The following is a 20,820-nucleotide window of genomic DNA, read 5'->3' on the forward strand; positions in this document are numbered from 1 at the left end:
ACACACGCGCGCACATTTATTAAAGGAGGGTTGTTATTTGTGTCAAGACCTCAATATTTTTTACTTGTTTTTTATTATTTTTAATCGGCGAGTCATGTTTTGGTTACTTGCCATATGTTTGTCTTAACTTCACTTTAAGTTCAATAAATGTCTGAACCTGACCGTGAAATCAGCTCTTATGTCTGTTAATACTATTAATCTATCATTTTTAGTGTCATTTGCAATTTAACCCATTGATTTATATTTTGCAATTGCAGTTCTCATCGATGGCAACTTTAGAATAACCATCTTGACAGTGTTAATAGATGGTTTACAGACCACATACTTTCAATAACTTCACATCGATGGCAACTTTAGAATAGCCATCTTGACAGTGTTTATAGATGGTTTACAGACAACATACTTTTAATGAATTCCCATCGGTGGCAACTTTAGAATGACCATCTTGGTAATTCTTATAGATAACTAATATACACTCTACAAATTACTCATTAGCAATCAATATGGTGTAACTATCACCAGCTGCAACTTTATAATGGCCATCTGACAAAATATTGTAAATGGTTTGCAAAGTACTTGCAATAAATAGCTTAGTAACGGTTAACAATAATTAACTAACTATCATTACATCATTTCTAAATACTTAAATAAGCCATTAGTTGTTCATTAATAAGCCATTAATTGACCATTAATAAATAGCTTAGTAACGGTTAACAATAATTAACTAACTATCATTATATCATTTCTAAATACTTAAATAAGCCATTAGTTGTTCAATAATAAGCCATTAATTGACCATTTATAGGGAATGGTTATTATAAAGTGCTACCGCTTTCTCAGTCAAGGCCTTGTCCACTACAAGATGGGAGTGCCGGGTGGATGCTGTCAAGGCTGTGCGCTACCAACTCCCAGAGATCGTTGATGCGTTGACAGCTGTGCACAAGCATGCAACATTGAAGAAAGATCCAGAATGCGCCTCCACTGCTGACAGCCTCAAGGAGAACATGATGAAGTGGTCATTCATGGTGAGCACCTTTGTTTGGTACGACGTGTTATACCACATAAACCGTGTCAGTAAAATCTTGCAGAGCCCCAGTGTGTCTATTGAGACACTAAGGAGAGAGGTCATGGCAGTGGCAGACTATCTGGAAGAATACAGGGAGTGTGGCTTTAATTCTGCACAAACAGATGCCAGGGAAGTGGCAGAAAAGATGGAGGTGGAGATGAGCTGGCCTGTTGTGCGACAGAGAAAAAGGAAGAGGCAGTTTGATTATGAGGGAAGAGATGAGCATATGTCTACTCCGGAGGAGCTCTTTAAAAGAGAGTTTTTTCTCCATCTAGTGGACACAGCCAGGTCCACTTTAAAGGAGCGATTCTCGAACATGGAGGTCTTCTTTGACCTCTATGGGTTCCTCTACTCATCCGATTCATTAAGAGGCACTATTCAGACAGGGAAACTGGATGGTTGCTGCCGAAAGCTGGAGGAAGTGATAGGAGATGTAGATGGAGACGACCTGAAGATGGAGCTCAAAGGAGCTGTCCAGTCCTTCCCTCCACACATCACCTCTCCACTTCAAATGTTAGACCACATCTACAAGGAGAATGTCTTAGACATTTACCCAAACGTCAGCATAGCCTTACGACATCTCCTTACTCTCCCTGTGACGGTGGCTTCAGGTGAGAGAAGCTTCTCCACCCTGAAACGCCTGAAAACATACATGCGGTCTACAATGGCCCAGGATAGGCTGTCTGCCATTGCCACAATCTCAATAGAGCATGAGGTCCAACAGTCCCTTGACATGGATGCAGTTATAACCCTATTCGCAGAGGCCAAAGTGAGAAAGGTCAGATTTGTTTAAGAAAAAACTGCCACCTGTTCAGTGTTCATAAGAAGAGAAATAAACAGGACAAAAGAAGCAGGAAGATAGTGACAGTAAGCTTGAGACACATGGACATACCACTGAGAGAGAAGCAGAAGAGGTATAGAAACAGAGAGGCAGAAGGAGAGAGAGGAGGACAGCACAGAGACAGGGACAAGAAGTGAGGTAATGATTTTGCAGTGCATTCCTGTGACTACTTGAACCCTGCTTGATAATTAATCATTATCATCTCAAGCAAATTGAATGGTTGTGCATACTATGTATCATATTACAAAATGTGTTAACTGGTAATGTGTTTGCATTTATTCTTTTCTGTTCTAGATTTCTACAGATGTACACATCCCCGACCCTGATGCATGAAAACCGGTGCCCCACACACATACACACACACACACACACACACACACACACACACACACACTCTACTCAATCTCTCCTCATTCAGTCACATACCCTTTCTCTCTCTCTCTTTCACTCCCACATATGTTCCCTCTCATACACATGCATTCTCACACACACACACACACACACACACACCTCTCTCTCACATACTCATTCTCTCTTTCTCTCACACATGCACGTACACAAACTTTGCCTATTTCCTTTTTTAACTAATTTTGTTCAATAAATACTTCGCATTTTGACATACGATGGTGTGATATCTGAAACTTATTTCTCGCATATTAATGTTGAGGGCCCCCCTAGCTAAATTCGCCTTGGGCCCCCAAATTGCTAAGACCGCCACTGCATCGGACAGCGACAAAATGGTGTTTTTTTATTTTTGCAAAGCTACTTTCTGCTTCAGCTTGCATGCATGGCACTCTGCAACTAAATCAAATTTTAAAGAAGTTTTAAAGAACCCCCCCCCACACACACACACACACACAGCGCTACCCGCCACTGCATGTCCTACTCTACCCTACTCTCTGCATGTGACAATAAAATATCCTTGTATATTTCAAAAAATGATGAAAAACTGCAACTTGATGGGTTTTGTCTTTTGTAAACAATGTATTTCATTAAGTGTCTTTTTCCTGATTTTGTGACTTCAGGTGCTTCCTAGGGATCAACCCAACCTCTGGCACAAAGGCCACAAAGTGGATCAGTCCAAGAAGTGGGAAGGTGCAAGAGAAGAGGAACAGCAATGTCAACCTTCATGTCTCTGCACTTCTAAAAAGGTTAATGGACTTTGAATGGCTTTGAGCCCGTTGCAGCAACAAGAAGCAACAATGGCACAAAAAACAATGGTTCCAAAATGTGGTTATTTTTTACACATTTGACTTTAACTACTGTAATTTGCAGCAACAATTCAAAGTTACACTGTGTGGCTGCAAGTCTTGTGCAGTCTGGTGTATGTTTATGTGAGTTTGTTCATGTCTGTGTGAGTTTGAAAATATACACATCCGGTATACACTGTATTGAGTGTTAATAAATGTTTTGTATTGTTGCAGCACTGACTCTTGTTTTATTATTATTAATAGCTGAAAATAATTATAATTACAATAAATTACAGTGCTTGATTAGCAAAACATGACAAACAAACATATATTAGCTGTAAAACATTCTACAATAAAATAATGAATTATAAACAACAGCTATTTCCTGGCAAAAATAGTTGGCAGGTAACTCATGTAATTTGAATGGGATACAAGATAATATTGTAAATTAAAATACAATAAATTATTGTTTATCATATGAAGAGCTCTTTTCCAAAACGCGATAAACGCCAAATTTAAAAAAAACGACTTTGTCACGTCATTCTGCTGTATACCGAGCCTACTCACTGCTACATAAATGTTTCTAACCAAATCGCTACATATCCCTGTTTAAACTGTACCGAAAGGTGTCATTTCATTTCAAAACGCGATAGGCGCTACACTAGTTTCGAGTCACAGTGCGACATATCCTCTCGGCCAATCAGAGTGTTCGGTGAGCAGAGAGAAACCATAGCAACAGTAGAGTTCAGTGAGCGTCCCTGTCAAGTATCATGGCGGCGCACTGAGGCTTGAGGTAAATCTTGTTGGTGTAAAAGAAATACATCGGACAAATGGATGTTTTGAATGTGGTTAACACTTTTGATGGTTCCGAAGTAGCCGTTAAGCCCACACCTGGTGGAAGACGACGGCGTTTAAACATAGACAGTCATGAACGCCAACGAACTAAGAAAATGCGCTACTCTGGTGGAGGACGAATTCCCACCATTGGATGTACACACACCTCAGCTAAATGCTTTTGCCAAGCAGATAGATTGACACCCGATGACCTTGTCATGAATTTTGAGAAGTTTCATGACAAACCTAATAAAGTGGAACAGGACGGGGCACTTCTTCACCTGATGTCAGTATCTGAGGCAAAACGACACCGTCAGAACGACGAAAACCGACAGAAGGAGAGGAATGTCACCGTAAAATACAGCCTGCTGTGTGATGAGCACCCCAACAAAGTGCCAGTTTGCAAGGCCACGTTCCTGTCAGTTTTGGGTGAGTACAGTTTTCATTTTTGGAATAATTGAAATCCGTTTTGTATGCGGTTTCCTTTGTAGTTACACTGACGGGAAAAATGTACAGCTGGTGCGCAGTACCGATAAAACAATAGGTTTAATGCTAATTTTAATGCTAGTTTTAATGTTAAGATCTGCTAAGTAGAAAACACATACAACCACACAATGCCAATTGAGACAAGTGTCCTCATATGAAGAGACACCCAAAATAATCATGCAGCGACATAGATCTGTAGTGCACATGTTTATTTTGTTTGTTTATTGCTTGTTTGTGGGTGGGGGGTTGGGGGGTAGCACCGGTAAGAAACAAAAACTACTTTCACCCCTGTACACAACCCTTTATTTGTGTAGTGGATGGCTGAAGCCATTTCTAGACAAAACGGTGCTAACTGTGTGTAAGCTCCAGGGGTGGAAGTTTTCATGTCTTACTGGTGCTACCTCAACCCATGAAAAAAAAACGGCTGTGTGTGTGTGTGTGTGTGTGTGTGTGTGTGTGTGTGTGTGTGTGTGTGTGTGTGCGCACGCATGTGTGTGTGCGAAATCTACATTATTGGGTGCCGTTACTCAAAAAAGGTTGCGAGACAATGCTCTAGATTACTTGGCTAAAACTAGGCTACTTGGAACATCAAGATAAGTGTTTTAAGTTGATTGTGTACTGGGCTATGTATATAGTGTGTGTAATGATGTGTATGTATGTTGGTTTTACATTGAAGTCGATCTAATTCATTAATTTACCCTCACTTTACCACAGGAATCAGCAAAGACCGGGCCTCCCGGGTTGCCCGGTATTATGCTGAGACTGCAGAGGCTCGTCCGGAGAGAAGAGGTGGTGCGAGAAACATCGAGGGGAACGACAATAGAAGGCAACTGATCATAGATCACATCAAGACCTTCACGTGCAGGGCCAGCCACTTTGGGCGGAGGGGAGCACCTGGGCGCAGGTATCTGCCAACTGACCTGAGTGTGCGCAAGATGCACGAGCTCTTTGAGGCTGTAAACCACGCACACACAAGCTACTCCCTCTACTACTCTGTTTTTGCCAATAATTTCAATCTTGGCTTCGGCCACCCGGCAACAGATGTATGTTCTGATTGTGCCAAATACAAATTCAGAATCAAAGATCCGAATATGACCGAAGCAGAGAGGCAGATAGAATCTGCATCATTCATCTTCCCACACAGCAGAGGACTCCGATACGGATCCGCTTTCAAGTCATCACATCCGCGTTACTGTCACATTCGTTTTGGTTCCGCTTGGCGGATCAGCGTCGCCACCGCGCGCCGCCGCACATTCTACTGTCAAAACGCGGATCATGACCGGATCCAAATCTGATTCACAAACACGGACGCGCCTCTACCAAAGTCCTTCTGCCTCTACTGTCAAAATGCGGCTCCGCGACACACCCGTATCGGATACGCAGACGCGCCATCATTCCAACGGACGCACGGCCAGCACAGCATAATTTTGAGCTCGCAAAGTAAGTATTGATTTTTACATTTATTATATTGTTACATAAAAGTAGATCGTCCCTATATAATTTTCATTATATGCAGGCCCGTCGCGTTCAGGTAGGCATGGTAGGCAATTGCCTAGGGCCCCCGAGTAGGAGGAGGCCCCCCAAAGACGACAGGTTAAGATTTTTTTTTTTTTTTTTTTTTTTTTTTTTCAAAATTCAAAGAAAAGTCTGATACAAATGCAACATGAATCAAACAACATGCATACCAATAAGACAGGTCATGTATTCAACAGCAATGACGATTTTAAATAGCTTCATAATAATAAGCAGTCATCTGTATATGAAGGGCTCTGCTGCGACTGCGAGGGCAGCAACAGCGCCTCCCTAGAGCATGCGATGTCCGAAAAGCGCAACGACACATTGTAGTCGAAATACCCCAGCTCGAGGGGGCCCCCCTTTCCCATGCATTAGCGCGACAGCGTCAAGTGCAAGTGAAAAGTGAAAAATTAAAATGAAGCGAAATTATCTCTCCGGCAATCAAAAAAAGAAGAAGAAAAGGGAAGAGGAGCAGAAAAGAAAACAAGACACCGGTAAGTAGAATATACACAATCAACATGAAAATTGTGCCAGGCAGGGTATACCATATTTTGCTAGAGTAGCGAGGTTGTAACGACGACTAGCTAGGAACCAGTGGTTTGGCATGCTAGCATGCTAACCAAACTTAAACTGCTACCTTTGACTTCACTATAAGTTCATAACGTTATCAGCTGGCCAAATTGATCAACGATTAATTCCTCTTAATATCCTAAATAAACTTCACATATGTTTTCAGTCGTTAGAGCCTTGAGACAACCAGTGAAATAGTTATTCCTGTAGTAGCTAGCTATTTAATAGGAGATTAACATGGGAGTTTACAATAATTTTGCTAGAATACCATTGGGTTGATTTACTTACTTTATTTACATTTTAACGGTTAACATCCCGGCGCAGATCAGCCACATGAAGAAAACAGCCACTTTAGTGTCAATTAATCCTTTTCTAAACCTATTCTGCTGTTTGTTGTTGTTGGTCTCCATGATAGCTGTAAATACCACTGGACCACCGTTAAAAACTGTACCGATAGCTTTGAGCTTTTTCTATGGGACACAGACAGTACACAGACACACACAGACACACCACGGGTGCGGGGATGGCGCTGTTGCCACTCACAGAATTGATTTCAGGAAAACAGCTCGTCTTAGTGACTGTATTTCTGTTTTCAAACCAGTGAAAACGGGATTATTGTAAGATTTTATTATTATTTTTTTTTTTACTTTTTTTTGGTGAAGCAGTGCTTCACCTGTAGTCGTATAGAAACCGCCACTAAACCGCCTAGTAGGAACTGTGTGTAATGCTTTTAATATCTATTTCACCACAATTATCAGACTGTAAAATGATAGGATTTCAAAAGCATTTGAAAAATAACCAAGCTAATCATACAGTACTTATTCTTTCTCCAAGGGGCATTGCTGAAATTTCTTCATCCCGCTCTACCAAGTGTTGTCTCTGGTGCTACTGAAGGTAACGTTCTTTTCTACCTATTATTAGTGCCTTCTATCAACACACTTGATGTTATCAAAATGACTTTACATTTTTCTAATTCAAGTCATAGTTGTGTGTATTCATTCCACTTGCCCACAGAGTCTTCTGGACATTTCAAATATGTGGGACATTCACTAATGTTAATGAATAACTGAGTTGTTGAGATCAATGCATGCAAAATGTGCAATATAAATAAAAAGAATATTATTTATGTATTTATTTATTTTTGCACCAGGGCCATCAACATCGTCTTCGTCACATGTTTATGAGGAGGAGCAAGTGGAAGACAACATTGCGGCGTCCACACCACTTCCCAGCAGTGGTTCAACAGAAGGTGCATTAAGCCGCACAATTTCAACTTATCACCTATCATAGTGACCCAAAGTTATAGCAGCATGTGCTGTGAAAGTGTATTAAAATGACCATTTGCTATAAAGCGTTACACAAGTAGATCACCATACCTTAAGCATTTAGTTGTCGTACTTCACACATGAAACTGTGCCATGAATTAATTTGTAATTACATATTTTTCAGCAGTGCCATCAACTCCATCACGACTTGAGGAGGAGCAAGTGGAAGCATCCACACCACTTCCCAGCAGTGGTTCAACAGAAGGTGCATTAAGCCGCACAATTTCAACTTATCACCTAACACCCATGTGCTATGAGAGTGTATTAAAATGACCCTTTCTTTTTAAAGCATTATACAAGTAGATCACCATTCCCTAGTTGCTGTACTTACCACATGGCAATTGTGCTATAAATTAATTTGCAACTATATGTTTTCAACAGTGCCATCAACTCCATCTCCACTTCATGAGGAGGACAAAGAGGAAGATGACATTGACATGGCAGAGACCACCCCACCATCCAGAACTGGGGTACCTGTAGGTATTGCAAGCACCACATTAAGTGATGACCCAGGATGTTGGCCCAGTGTCCTAACAAGCAGTATGCGCTGTGAAATAGTCAAAAAAGGACCTGTGCAAATCATGGACATTGAATTCCCGCAAAACTTAGACAATCCTCCTCGAAGATTCACCAAGGACAGTTACAAAAGAACCATGAAAAATGGTGAGAATATACATCGATCGTGGCTGGTGTATTCCATCCACACAGATGGAGTGTTCTGTTTCTCTTGTACTGTTTTCGGGAAGCGTGAGCGTGACAATGCCTTAACGACCTGTGGCTACGGTGGATGGAAGAACCTTTCCTATCGCCTAAAAAAACACGAGTGCACAAAGGTGCACTGTGACAATGTGAAAAAGTGGCACGACCTTCAGAGGAGACTGCAAACCAGTACACTGATTGATCAAAGACAGATGGAGTTGATGCAACTTGAAGTTGAACACTGGAAAGGCGTGATTCGGAGAGTGATTGCCATAGTTTCCCATCTGGCAGAACGCAACCAGGCTTTGAGAGGAACTACCAGTACCGTGTATGATCGCCACAATGGGAATTTTCTGGCTCAAGTGGAACTCCTAGCACAGTTTGATCCGGTAATGAATGAACACATCAGACGAATACAATGCAAAGAGACAAAGGTGCATTACCTGAGTGGAGTCATTCAGAACGAAATCATTCAGCTGGTCGGAGACAAAATCCTACAGGAGATTGCAAGAAGAGTGCACAAAGCAAAATACTTCTCCGTGATCATGGATTGCACTCCTGACATCAGCCACAAGGAACAACTTTCTGTTGTTCTCAGGATTGTCAACTGTGAAACACCTGTTTCTATTGCTGAGCATTTTTTGGGATTTGTACATGTTGAAGACACAACTGGTAAAGGGCTCAGTGAAATCCTGCTTGACCAGTTGGAGAAGCACAACCTCAGCATTTCAGATTGCCGTGGGCAGTCATACGACAATGGCAGCAATATGATGGGCCACAAACAGGGTGTGCAGGCAAGAATTTTAGAGCTGAACAACAAGGCGCTATGCATCCCATGCAGCAGTCACACACTAAATCTGGTTGTGTCAGATGCTGCCAAGTCTTCAGTGTTGTCCATGTCTTTTTTTGGTATGCTGCAACGACTGTACAACCTTTTCAGTTCCTCTGTGCACCGCTGGGCAATTTTGAAGCAGCATGTGAAGCAGCTCACCCTTAAGCCACTTTCAGGGACGAGATGGGAGGCCCGAATTGACAGTGTGAAGGTAGTGCGGTACCATCTACCTGAAATACTAGACGGACTGTCAGCACTGGAGACATATGCTACAGAGAAGGGGGACTCAGAGACCATGTCCTCAGCAAAAAGCTTACATGGTGAGCTTAAAACATGGTCCTTTCTTCTGTGCACAATAACCTGGTACAACGTTTTGTATCAGGTTAACCATATGAGCAAGCTCCTCCAGAGCCCGGATGTTTCAATGCAAACACTGAAAAAAGAAACCGAGGGAGTGACAGAGTACCTAGAAGATTTCAGGGAAAATGGACTCGCATCAAGCCAAACGGATGCAAATGGAGATTGCAGAAGATCTGGAAATTGAGAGGAAATTGCCTGAGAAAAGGCAACGTAAAAAGAAAAGGCAGTTCCTTTACGAGAGTACAGATGAAACCCAATCGACCCCAGAAGAGGCCTTCAGAAGGGACTTCTTCCTGCCTTTGGTTGACACTGCCATCACCAGCCTAAAAGACAGATTTTCCAGACTGGAGGGGGTGTATGCCCTGTACGACTTCCTGTTCAGCATTGATATCATGAGGGCCACAATCAAGACTGGGAAATTGCATGAGAGATGCAGGAAAGTGGAACAAACCCTCCATGATATTGATGCAGACGACTTGGCATTGGAGATCAACTCTGCTGTCCACACCTTTCCAGATGAAGTATCCAGGTGCCCATTTAAAATGCTGGACTACATATACAGTGAGAAGCTGTTGGACCTGTACAGCAATTTAAGCATTGCACTGCGCCTACTTCTGACCCTTCCTGTCTCGGTTGCCTCCGGAGAGAGGAGCTTTTCATCTCTGAAGCGCATAAAGAATTACATGAGGTCAACTATGAGCCAAGAGAGGCTCTCTGGACTGGCACTCATGTCAATTGAGAGTGACGTCCGCAGGTCTTTGGACTTGGAGGGGATTGTGTCTGCATTTGCTGAGGCCAAGGGCCGCAAGCAGCAGTTTCAGTAGGAAATAAAAAAAATAATAAAGGCTACTTTTCAGTGTATGTTTGACCTCTTTTGTGATTAAAACGCACAGAATTGCGGAAATTTTTTTTTTAAAGGCCCCCAACAACTTCTTTGCCTAGGGCCCCCCAAAATCCTAGAAACGGGCCTGGGTGCTATACAAGAAGTGACCACCGTCTATCTTGTAGCCGCCTGTGTTTAGCAAGAATGCTAGCTAGCCATGAGCTAGCTAAACCCGCGAACCACTTTGAGTGATGAAATGCTATTACACATATCAGTTAGTAATACATTCTATGTTATCATACTTCATATCCTGTATCCTGATATCTTATAACATAAAATCCGTGAACAATCACACTGATCGTTAGGTCTGAGAACAGAACACGTCCGTGTTGCTACTTTGACAAGCAACACAAGATATGGGAGTTAGCATATTGGTATCAGCTAATCTACGTGGTAGCCAGCCACTAGCTAGCGCTGTCCATTGGTCAAATAGACATGAGCTCCTTTTCAGGTCCGTTCGGGAGATATTAAAGTTATAGCCACAAATTATGGTCACTGAAGATATTAAAATGAATTAAACACGTTCACACCACAACTCCTTGCAGTCGGCTGTGTTGTCGGTATGAAATGATTTTCTCTAAAGTAAGGGGTCATATTATCTAGTCCCAAGGGCGAAACCATAGTATAGATATTGGGGGGGGGGGTCCAAAATAGAAGTATAGACCATTGTGAACAGCATAGGCCAGCGGGGGGTCTTGGGGTCCTCCCCCAGAATATTTTTGATTTCTTAGATGCCATTTCCTGCATTCTAGTGCATTTTAGGGTGACCTGTAAGACAAATCCTAACCCCATGAAATAGATATAGAACTTATTTGTCATATGTCACATATTAGACAAAATATTGGAGGGGACAGATTGGTAATTTCCCAACATTGGGAGGGACTTGTCCCCCTCAATGTCTATGGTGGTTACGCCCCTGTCTAGACCTGTTGGATGCCAAAGCCCATCAATAATACCACCCCAAAACCATGTGTGTATCTATAATGTTACAAACAGTGCTTCCACCTGATTGCAGGCAATTTTTTTTTTTTAGAACAAAAATGAATAGAAAGACTCTGCCTGTCTGCTCGCACACAATTCGAAGGAGGACCCACATAGACGTCCAAAAGCGACTTCAAGAAATTACTATGACTGACGTTGACATGACAGAAATAGGAATGGGTGACAGAAATTGTGACAGGGGAGTTACAGGGGTAGTTTTAATGGAGGAGGAGGAGGGGGAGGGGGAGGAGGAGGAGGGGGAGGAGGAGGAGGAGGGGGAGGGGGAGGAGGAGGGGGGTGGTGGCATAGGAGCAGGAAACCTACCATGGCCTACCATGTGTTGTGGGCATGGTCCAAGGACATCCTCAGATTCTGATGCCTCAGATTCTGAAGAGGATGATGGCCAACAAAGCAGACTCCTGGACAACATTGCAAATTGGGCTGTACATTTTGGCATCTCTTTGGTTGCTCTTACTGCACTCCTCAGTATACTAAGAACCAGCCATCCAAATTTGCCAAAAGATGCTAGGACCCTACTGCGAACCAAGACAGAGTATACGATACAGAACAAGGCTGGTGGGCAGTATTACCATTTTGGAGTAGTGAAGTCACTCAAATCTGTACTCACGAAATATCTAAAAACACTGGCAGAGGGCATGACACTGAGATTACAAATAAATATAGATGGGCTACCACTCTTTAAAAGCTCCAGTGTCCAGCTGTGGCCCATACTTGGCTTGCTAGTGTCTGTACCCGTAAAAGAACCAGTCGTCATTGGGATGTATAGTGGGCATAAAAAACCCACCTCGGCCCACGAGTTCCTGTCAGACTTTGTCTGTGAATTAGGAGGGTTAGAAGGAGGGTTTTCCTTTGAAGAAAAATTCTTCCGAATTGTACTAGACACCGTAGTATGTGACACACCAGCACGGGCCTTCGTAAAAAAGATAAAGGCCCATAATGCATACCATGGGTGTGATAAATGCACACACCCAGGCATCTATCAAAACAGGCGCATGTCTTTCCCCGGACCACAGTACCCTGATCGGACTGACATTTCTTTCAACCAATTTCTGGATGAACGTCACCACCATGAGGGGCCACATCCCTTTGAAAACGTTAATGTTGGCATGGTGACACAATTTCCACTTGACTACATGCACCTGGTCTGTCTGGGTGTGGTAAAAAAACTACTTAAAACCTGGCTCCGGGGGGCCCTTACCGGTAAGGCTGCCAGCTGGAATAGTTGACAGAATATCAGTGGAGCTTGTGTCAATGAGGCCCTATGTGCCAGTTGAATTTGCCAGAAGACCACGGTCGCTAAGAGATTTGGACCGTTGGAAAGCCACGGAGTTCCGTCAATTCCTTCTTTATAGTGGCCCTGTTGTGCTGGCAGCAAGGTTAGACGAAAACATGTATAACAACTTTTTGCTTTTGTCATCGGCAATTTCAATTCTAGTACCCCCCATACCAAGACCTTATCAATTATGCCGGGGAAATGCTCAAGAGTTTTGTTCAGCATTTTGGGGAGCTATATGGGACTGACAATATTGTATACAATGTTCACGGGCTGGTCCACCTGGCGGATGAGGTAAAGAGGCATGGCAGTCTGGACTCATTCTCTGCGTTCCCCTTTGAGAACCACCTTGGGAAAATAAAAAAACGTATTCGCAAGTCTGAGTTCCCTCTGGCTCAAATAATTAGACGCCTGTCAGAGTTGCCTGAAACTCCCAAATTAGAAAAGAAAGTGAACCAATTTAAAAAGGAGCATTTTGTTGGCCCAACTGTTGCTGGGATGCAAACTCGGTCCCAATATGGGGAGATGGAAGGTGACAGGTGGGTTATTAAAATAACAACAGGGGACAACATTTTTCTAGTGGGGGAGAAGGTATGTCAAATAAAAAACATAGTGAAAAATGATAATGGTGTGTATGCAGTGTACTCAGAATTTACTCAGCAGTCTCCATTCTATACATATCCATTCAACTCTGAAAGAGTAGGGGTCTATGAGGTAGCAAATCTGTCTGAGGAACTCCAGTCAGTTGAGGTGGCAGGGCTGCAACAAAAATATGTAGCCTTCCCACACAAACATGGTTTTGTGGCCATACCCCTCCTCCACTAGACCAAATTTCAAAATCAATCAGTTCAATCAATCAGTTCTTTATTCAGTTCAATCAGTTCTAAATGACTAATGACTTTGACTAGTTCTACCACTCTGGATGTTTATTGCCGTAAGTATTTTATAAAAAGGTGAAATCTACTGTACAATAAAACCTGTGGTGTCAATAATAGGCACACAATAGTCCTATGAACATATATTTCCCAATGCAATACACAGTAAAATGAGTTACAAAATTAGTTACAAAAGTGGTGGCAATATGTCTTTGATCCCTGGCTGATTTTGGTTAGCCACTGTTGTCATCTCCAGCTATCGTATCTAAAAATTCAATATTTTGAAAATGAAAAAAAGTAGAATTTACCAAGTGTCCTAACTTCAACTGAGTTGGGGGTTTGTATGTGAATTGCTTTGATAGGACATGACAATTCATTCAGTTAATAGTACAATTATGACTTCCACCCTGACAATGATGTTATTAAGTGAGGTATAGCAGGGACTCCACTCAAACTTGACTGCTAAGACTTGCTTGTTGTCATGACCTGAGCTCCATGCTATTACTTTTTGGTGATTATTTTTTCTTTCTGCCTATATGTAGTATGCCTTTCAACCTCATCTCCTTCACCGCCACGAACGACATCGCTGTGGTGCCAGACAGCTGGTGTGACGATGGGGAGGTGTCCTGGCCAAGTTTCAAAAGCTCTGACCGAATTAAAAGAGCTGTGGCTAACTGTGAGGAGCCAGAGCCAAACTGGCTCCAATACGATATGCGGGTCATCAAAAGCTGTGGTAAAATCCATGTTCCTAAAAGATTTCATGTGATTTCTGAAACATTTTATACTGCTGTTATTGACGTTCACAATAATGAATTGCAGTATGTAAGTTTCAGGTCAATGGAGGGCTGTTTAATGCTCTTAGGATTACACTCAAGTGTTCTACTATGCATCTCTGTAGGAAAATACATTTTTTTACAATGAGCTTTTCCTGACATTTCAGAGGGGTGCTCTGTTGCATATTACTGTATATCAATCCTCTGTGCAGCTGTATAATGTAAATATTTCCTTCTAGCCCACTATAAGGATGCTGAGGCGATGCTCGGGTCCTATGGGGAAGGCTGCAACACTTCCGAGCTGCAGACGGATGCAGAGCTGGAGACATGTCTGCCATCTAAGCGTCCTAGGAGGGCAGTGTAAGTGAGATTTGCCTTGTTCAAAAGTTCAAGGTTTCCTGCACAGCTTCTATGTGCTGGTAACAGCAGGAATAATATTGTCAAGAGACCAGGTATACTAATATAACAGTAATTATATGCTTACTTAACAGCCATCGTTTTGGAGATGACACCTCCAGCGATGAGGACATGGGGGCACCTGAAGGTAATGTAAACTCTCCAGGTGAAGACTGATGTCTGGCATAATATTGAACAATTATCCAAAGCGACAAACTTTTTTATACAAAGCAACTTACAGTACACAATCAGCAACATATAAAATGTGTGAAAACATATAGAGGTAATATTACAATGTTAGTGCTGATGAATATAGTTTTGTTATGAAGGAGGATATATCCTGGTCAATCTATACTAAATGAACAGAATACACCTGCGTTATGCAAGATTTCATGCAATTACATTTTCAAATATTAACATGTCAAATTTCTCTCCATTGCCATGGTGCAGGTGTGTCCCAGCTTCAAAGCTCCCCTATCATCCGAGGAACTGCTTCGAAGCAGAGGATGACTCATGGTAAGAACTGATTTCTGAATTATTAAATATGGAAGCACATTTGTTTTATCAGCCACGGTTAGCACAAGAAACACCATTTTAATGGCACTGTATTCTCTTCTTTTACACTGCCATTTTCACCAACGCTCAGGAACAGCACCAGCACCCGCACTCTCACCACCTCCTGAAGCGCCAAGATCCAGCGTAGCAAGGCATGGAGGAATAAACCATGATGCCCCCTGCTCTGGTGAGCAATACCTGATACATTAAAGGGTTACTAGGTCACTCAGGAATTGCAAACTGCAGGCCTATGAGCCAAATCTGGCCCAAGGTGTGTTTCAAATGTGTATTACAGTTGGTCCACATAGTAAGCAGTTTTACTGCATTACGTGGCCTCTTAGTGTAGATGGGCCTGCCAGTGGGCCTGTTCACACTTTGCTGGAAATGCTCAACTACATCATAACAACATTACTATGACATTGCAGGGTGCCTTAAGTAATAGAGTAAGACTTGGTCAATACAATTTTGTGGACAGTCAGGTTTTAGCACCCTACGCGAAGGGGTTAAACAGTATGGGTATTCCATTATTTTAATGGTATGAGTATAGTAAATTCTCATTTCCTTTAGAATATATAACGCAAGAAAACGTCAGGCATTGGTCTTTATGGTGCAGGGGACATGTCCATAGCTTTTTTAATTTTCTTAAATAGGATCACTAATCACTAAACCATTTCCAAATATTAACATGTCAAATTTCTCTCCATTGCCATGGTGCAGGTGTGTCCCAGCTTCAAAGCTCCCCTATCATCCGAGGAACTGCTTCGAAGCAGAGGATGACTCATGGTAGGAACTGATTTCTGAATTATTAAATATGGAAGCACATTTGTTTTATCAGCCACGGTTAGCACAAGAACACCATTTTAATGGCACTGTATTCTCTTCTTTTACACTGCCATTTTCACCAACGCTCAGGAACAGCACCAGCACCCGCACTCTCACCACCTCCTGAAGCGCCAAGATCCAGCGTAGCAAGGCATGGAGGAATGAACCATGATGCCCCCTGCTCTGGTGAGCAATACCTGATACATTAAAGGGTTACTAGGTCACTCAGAAATTGCAAACTCAGGCCTATGAGCCAAATCTGGCCCATGGTGTGTTTTTTGGCTTGCAAGATTGATTTAATTATGTACTGCAGTTGGCCCACATACACAATGAATGCAATAATAATAGTAATGACTTAAACAGTAAAACATGATATGGTATTATATACACTGCATTGAAATTACACCAATATTCCATTCAGTGTTTCGAAGAAGAGAATACAGTGCCATAACAGAAATGTTACATGTTTTTCAATAGCGTTTGAGGTCCAGAAATTGACGCTGCTCCAGAAAATCGTTCACCAGAACGAGCAGATTCTGGCTAAATTGGATTTCCTGGCAAGCCGCCAAAATTGCCCCACGCCAGAGATGACAGGACCTGAGATTTCCAACGTTCAATTTCCCCTGGAGGACCTACAGGCAGTAGATGCCTTTGAAGATCTACTTAAAGACCAGGCCAATGCCTCCACTCGACAGCAAATTGTGAGTTTTTTTTTTTTTTGCATGGAGCCAATAAGTTCCTATAGATCGTCCATAAGAAAATGTGAATCGTAAGTGTCTACTCTATGCCTTTTAGATATCTTCTTTATCGATAATCGGAGGCCAGGACCTGAAGAGGATAACCTGGAACATCCTTGGTCGAATATTCGGGGTTGCTGTGGCCCACCAGATAAACTGGAAGGGGGTGAATTCAAAGAGGGCTTTCAGCCGGATGGCCATTAGGCCTCTTCTTTTCTGTAAGTAGTTGTTCAAACACAGCCACAAAGTACCTATCCACAATTCACAGCTTTTCTAATTAGTTTGTTTTCCATGCATTTATATCAGGGTTCCCACCCGTCCTGGAATATCAGTAGAGGTCCTGGAAATTCAATAGAGGTTTTTCCAGTCATGGAAAGTCATGGAATTTGAGCATTTTGCATGTGCAGTCAGGGTATATCATTGAATTTGAGCAGTATTGTGCTTTTGTTTTGTCTAGAATGCTGCCCACAACATTATAGAATACTGTAGCGCTGAGCGGTAGCCACTTCAAAAGGATGAAGGAGGCAGCAGACAAAATGAATCGTCTTCGTTTATTTCCTGCCATCTCACAGTCTGAAATGTGGGGGAAAAGGAGGTGTCCCCCAAGAAAATAATAAACACTGCTAATCACTAAACTAAATAAAGTTACACTCTAAAATTCAGCACGGCTTTCCCCTATTCAATCTGCTCAGCTCTGACTAAAAATAAATAACGTCTTGGAACCCTTATCGATAACCCCACCCTTTATCAATAACCGTCCTATCTAGTGGTGGATAGTCTGGCTTCAGAAGTATCAATCCAGCACCTGGCCTACTAGGCACCTGGCTTGTTCCAGCCATTTACTGGACACTGAACACTGTCCTCTACTGACCAAGATATTTAAAAATGTAAACATAGGCCTACTTTTTTCAAGGTCAAAGTTGGAGATTTCAAATTAATTTTCCATTGGGAGACATAGGAGATAGGTGAATAGGATAACATTTTAAACTGTGATCAACTATTCTATTTCTATTCTAACTGTGATTCTTTAACCTTGAAAAAAAACACAGGCCCTACTTTATATCAATCGGAATATTTGTAATATATCATGCATAGGTATTTAATAGTCAGTATGAACCTTTACTATTAGGCCTACATTTTTCTCTGTTTAGCCGTTTTTGCATTAGATTGATTGGACTATTTTCCCCTTGCGAACACGCATAAAAAGCGCTCGTTCTATATGAAGAGAACGTGTTCTATCGCAACAAGGTTTATTTATATTGACTATCCGGTTAAAATGACTGCTTGTTAACTAGGATAGTACTCATAGTTCTACTATCGAGTGGTCTCTGCATATTACTCTACACTGCTCGGAGACTTTCTAGGCTTGGATATATTTGTTATAGCCTATTGTTGTCGAACCCCACCTAGTCAGCCGTAAATATTTTGTTTGCTTGGGTTTTCCAGTGTCGCATCGTCATATAGGCCAATGTGCGATTGAAATGTTCCGTCACAAACATGAATTCTGTCTGATTACAGGTGCCGTGAGGAAAAACCCAATTGCCTGCAAGTCTGCAATGGACGAAGACATCAGCAAGCACGCCATACGTTGGTTTAATTTAGCTGGGGATCGGGCCACCAGGAAGGCGAAAGAGATCAACAATCATTAAATACAATACATTAAATACAACAGTTATCATTTGTCGGGTTATTTTTTTGTAGGCTATTAGCCTAAAATGTGGCTTTTGCAGTTCAAGACAAGTGTGTTTTCTGCCAAATTAGAATGTAATACAAAGCCTGTTTGAAACAAATGCTTAACTGGTTTAGTTTATTAGGATTACCCTTAATAAGAAAGTAAGTTCATTAACACGGATCCAAAACGGTCCCGGCCCGGAACATTTATGAGTCCGGAATGGGTCCGTAGCTGATACAAAATAGTGGGTCCGTGACGGATGCAGTACGCGGACACGAAATGAGTCCGTCTCGGATGTCGCGGGTCCGAACCGTGCCCGTTACGGAGGTGAGCTTTTGAGCGCGGATCCGTTACGGGTGATATACGGGTCCTTTTTGGGTCCGCGCAACGCCTCCGCGGCGGATGATACGCGGCGTGCAAGTGGACGCCGATACGGATCAGTTTGGCGGATCCGTTCCGGAGGACGACCTCCGGAGGATGAACTCCGGGGCGGATCCACCGCGGAGTATTTTTGCTGTGTGGGTTTACACAAATCAGTTAAACAAACACTGGCTAAGTGTAGCATAGACAAACATGCATGCATTGCACAGTGCTATGATGGGGCCTCTGTCATGTCCGGGTGCAACAATGGTGTCCAGGAAAAGTTTTGCCAAGAAGTGCCACATGCGCTTTACATCCATTGCTATGCACACAGATTAAACTTGGTTTTAGTTGACTGTGTACATAATGTGAAACCAGTTGCAGAATGCTTTGCAACGGTCAAGATGTTGTACAACTTCTTTTCTGGGACAGTGACTCACAAGGTGTTCATGGAGAAGCAACAAGAACTTGAGCCCACCAAACGCACAGTGGAATTGAAAAGACTATCAGATACCAGGTGGGCCTGCCAATATTCTACACTGTGGGCAATAAAAAGAACTCTCCCTGCTCTCTTAGCAACTCTTGTGGATGTGAGCAACCAGACGAATGCTCATAGAGCTACTGAAGCAAGATCACTGATTGGACTGATTGATGCACAATTTGTTGTGCACATCTGTATGCTTGAGAGCATATTCAAGCTCACAAAGAACTTATCTGATCATCTACAGGCCACAGATTTGGAGCTGGCATCTGCCATTGATCTGGTCTTTGCAGTTGTTGATACCCTCAATGACAAACGCAATGCTGAAACATGGACTGAAATCTGGGAGTGTGCCAGTGATATGTGTGAGACAGTTGGCATTGACATGCAGCGCCCACAGGTAAGGAGAAAAAAACAGCCCCACCACCTGCAGGACTTTGTGGTGAACAGCCAAACAGGATCAAAAGAGCCGCTGGAAACCTCAGAAGACTATCAGAACCACTGCTATTTCCCTGTAATCAATCGATTAATCAGTGAATTGGACAGGCGGTTTTCCTCTGACAGCTGTCACGTTCTAAAAGGAGCAGCAGCTCTTAACCCAAAACACGAGACATTCTTGGACAAAGATACTCTTTTGCCCATGGCTGAACATTATGGCGTATTGATTGAAAACCTCTCAGCAGAACTTCACCAGTTAAAAAGACTGATTGAGAGGAAAAACCAAAGGGGGGACGTTGTCAGCACCACCCATGATGTGCTGGTGCTTTTGAGGCCATACAAGGATGCATTCGTTGACCTGTTCAAGCTTGTCTGTATCTCTATGACACTGCCTGTCACATCAGCTTCATGTGAGAGGAGCTTCTCCTGCTTAAGGCGTTTGAAAACCTACCTGAGGAACAAAAGCGGAGATGCTCGTACCAGCAATCTGGGTGTCCTGGCAATTAGTTCAAGCAGGGCCAAAGCACTTGATGTCGAGGCAGTGATTAACCGCTTTGCAGCCAATCACAACAACAGGCGGATCGTTCTGTTGTGAGTGACCAGTGAGTACACAATTCTTTTTTGACAGATTTTAAAAATGTTACCGGTACTTATTGTTTGCCTCATATTATGTCAACTGTAAGTGTAGTATTTAGCCTGTGTGTCTGTCTGTGTGGTTGTTTCAGCAGTTTCAGTGGAGTCCAGATGAGGAGGAGAGAGGAGTTGAGAGCAGAAGAGAGGAAGACAGCAGTGGAGAGTGAAGGAGAGGAGAACAGAGGAGTTGAGAGAAGAAGAC

At 42.5% G+C, this 20,820-nt stretch overlaps 1 protein-coding gene across 1 annotated transcript; it reads left to right on the forward strand.

Moving 5' to 3' along the window:
• The first annotated feature begins 5,827 nt into the window (after positions 1 to 5,827).
• On the forward strand, positions 5,828 to 18,707 carry LOC134882355 (uncharacterized). The gene is made up of 11 exons (XM_063910000.1): positions 5,828 to 5,857; positions 14,294 to 14,484; positions 14,764 to 14,884; positions 15,016 to 15,068; positions 15,371 to 15,436; positions 15,567 to 15,662; positions 16,193 to 16,258; positions 16,388 to 16,483; positions 16,775 to 16,998; positions 17,093 to 17,252; positions 18,553 to 18,707. The coding sequence occupies exons 2-11, from the start codon at positions 14,295 to 14,297 to the stop codon at positions 18,681 to 18,683; spliced, it is 1,203 nt and encodes a 400-aa protein (XP_063766070.1). The 5' UTR covers positions 5,828 to 5,857; position 14,294; the 3' UTR covers positions 18,684 to 18,707.
• The last annotated feature ends 2,113 nt before the right edge of the window (positions 18,708 to 20,820 follow it).

The sequence above is a fragment of the Eleginops maclovinus genome, chromosome 2 (assembly GCF_036324505.1).
Source record: "Eleginops maclovinus isolate JMC-PN-2008 ecotype Puerto Natales chromosome 2, JC_Emac_rtc_rv5, whole genome shotgun sequence".
Lineage (NCBI taxonomy): Eukaryota > Metazoa > Chordata > Actinopteri > Perciformes > Eleginopidae > Eleginops > Eleginops maclovinus.

Coding starts and splice junctions, on each gene's coding strand:
- LOC134882355 (XM_063910000.1), top strand. CDS start 14,295: ATGCCTTTCAACCTCATCTCCTTCACCGCCACGAACGACATCGCTGTG. Junction 14,885..15,015: donor AAGCGTCCTAGGAGGGCAGT/GTAAGTGAGATT, acceptor CTTACTTAACAG/CCATCGTTTTGGAGATGACA. Junction 16,999..17,092: donor CCTCCACTCGACAGCAAATT/GTGAGTTTTTTT, acceptor TATGCCTTTTAG/ATATCTTCTTTATCGATAAT.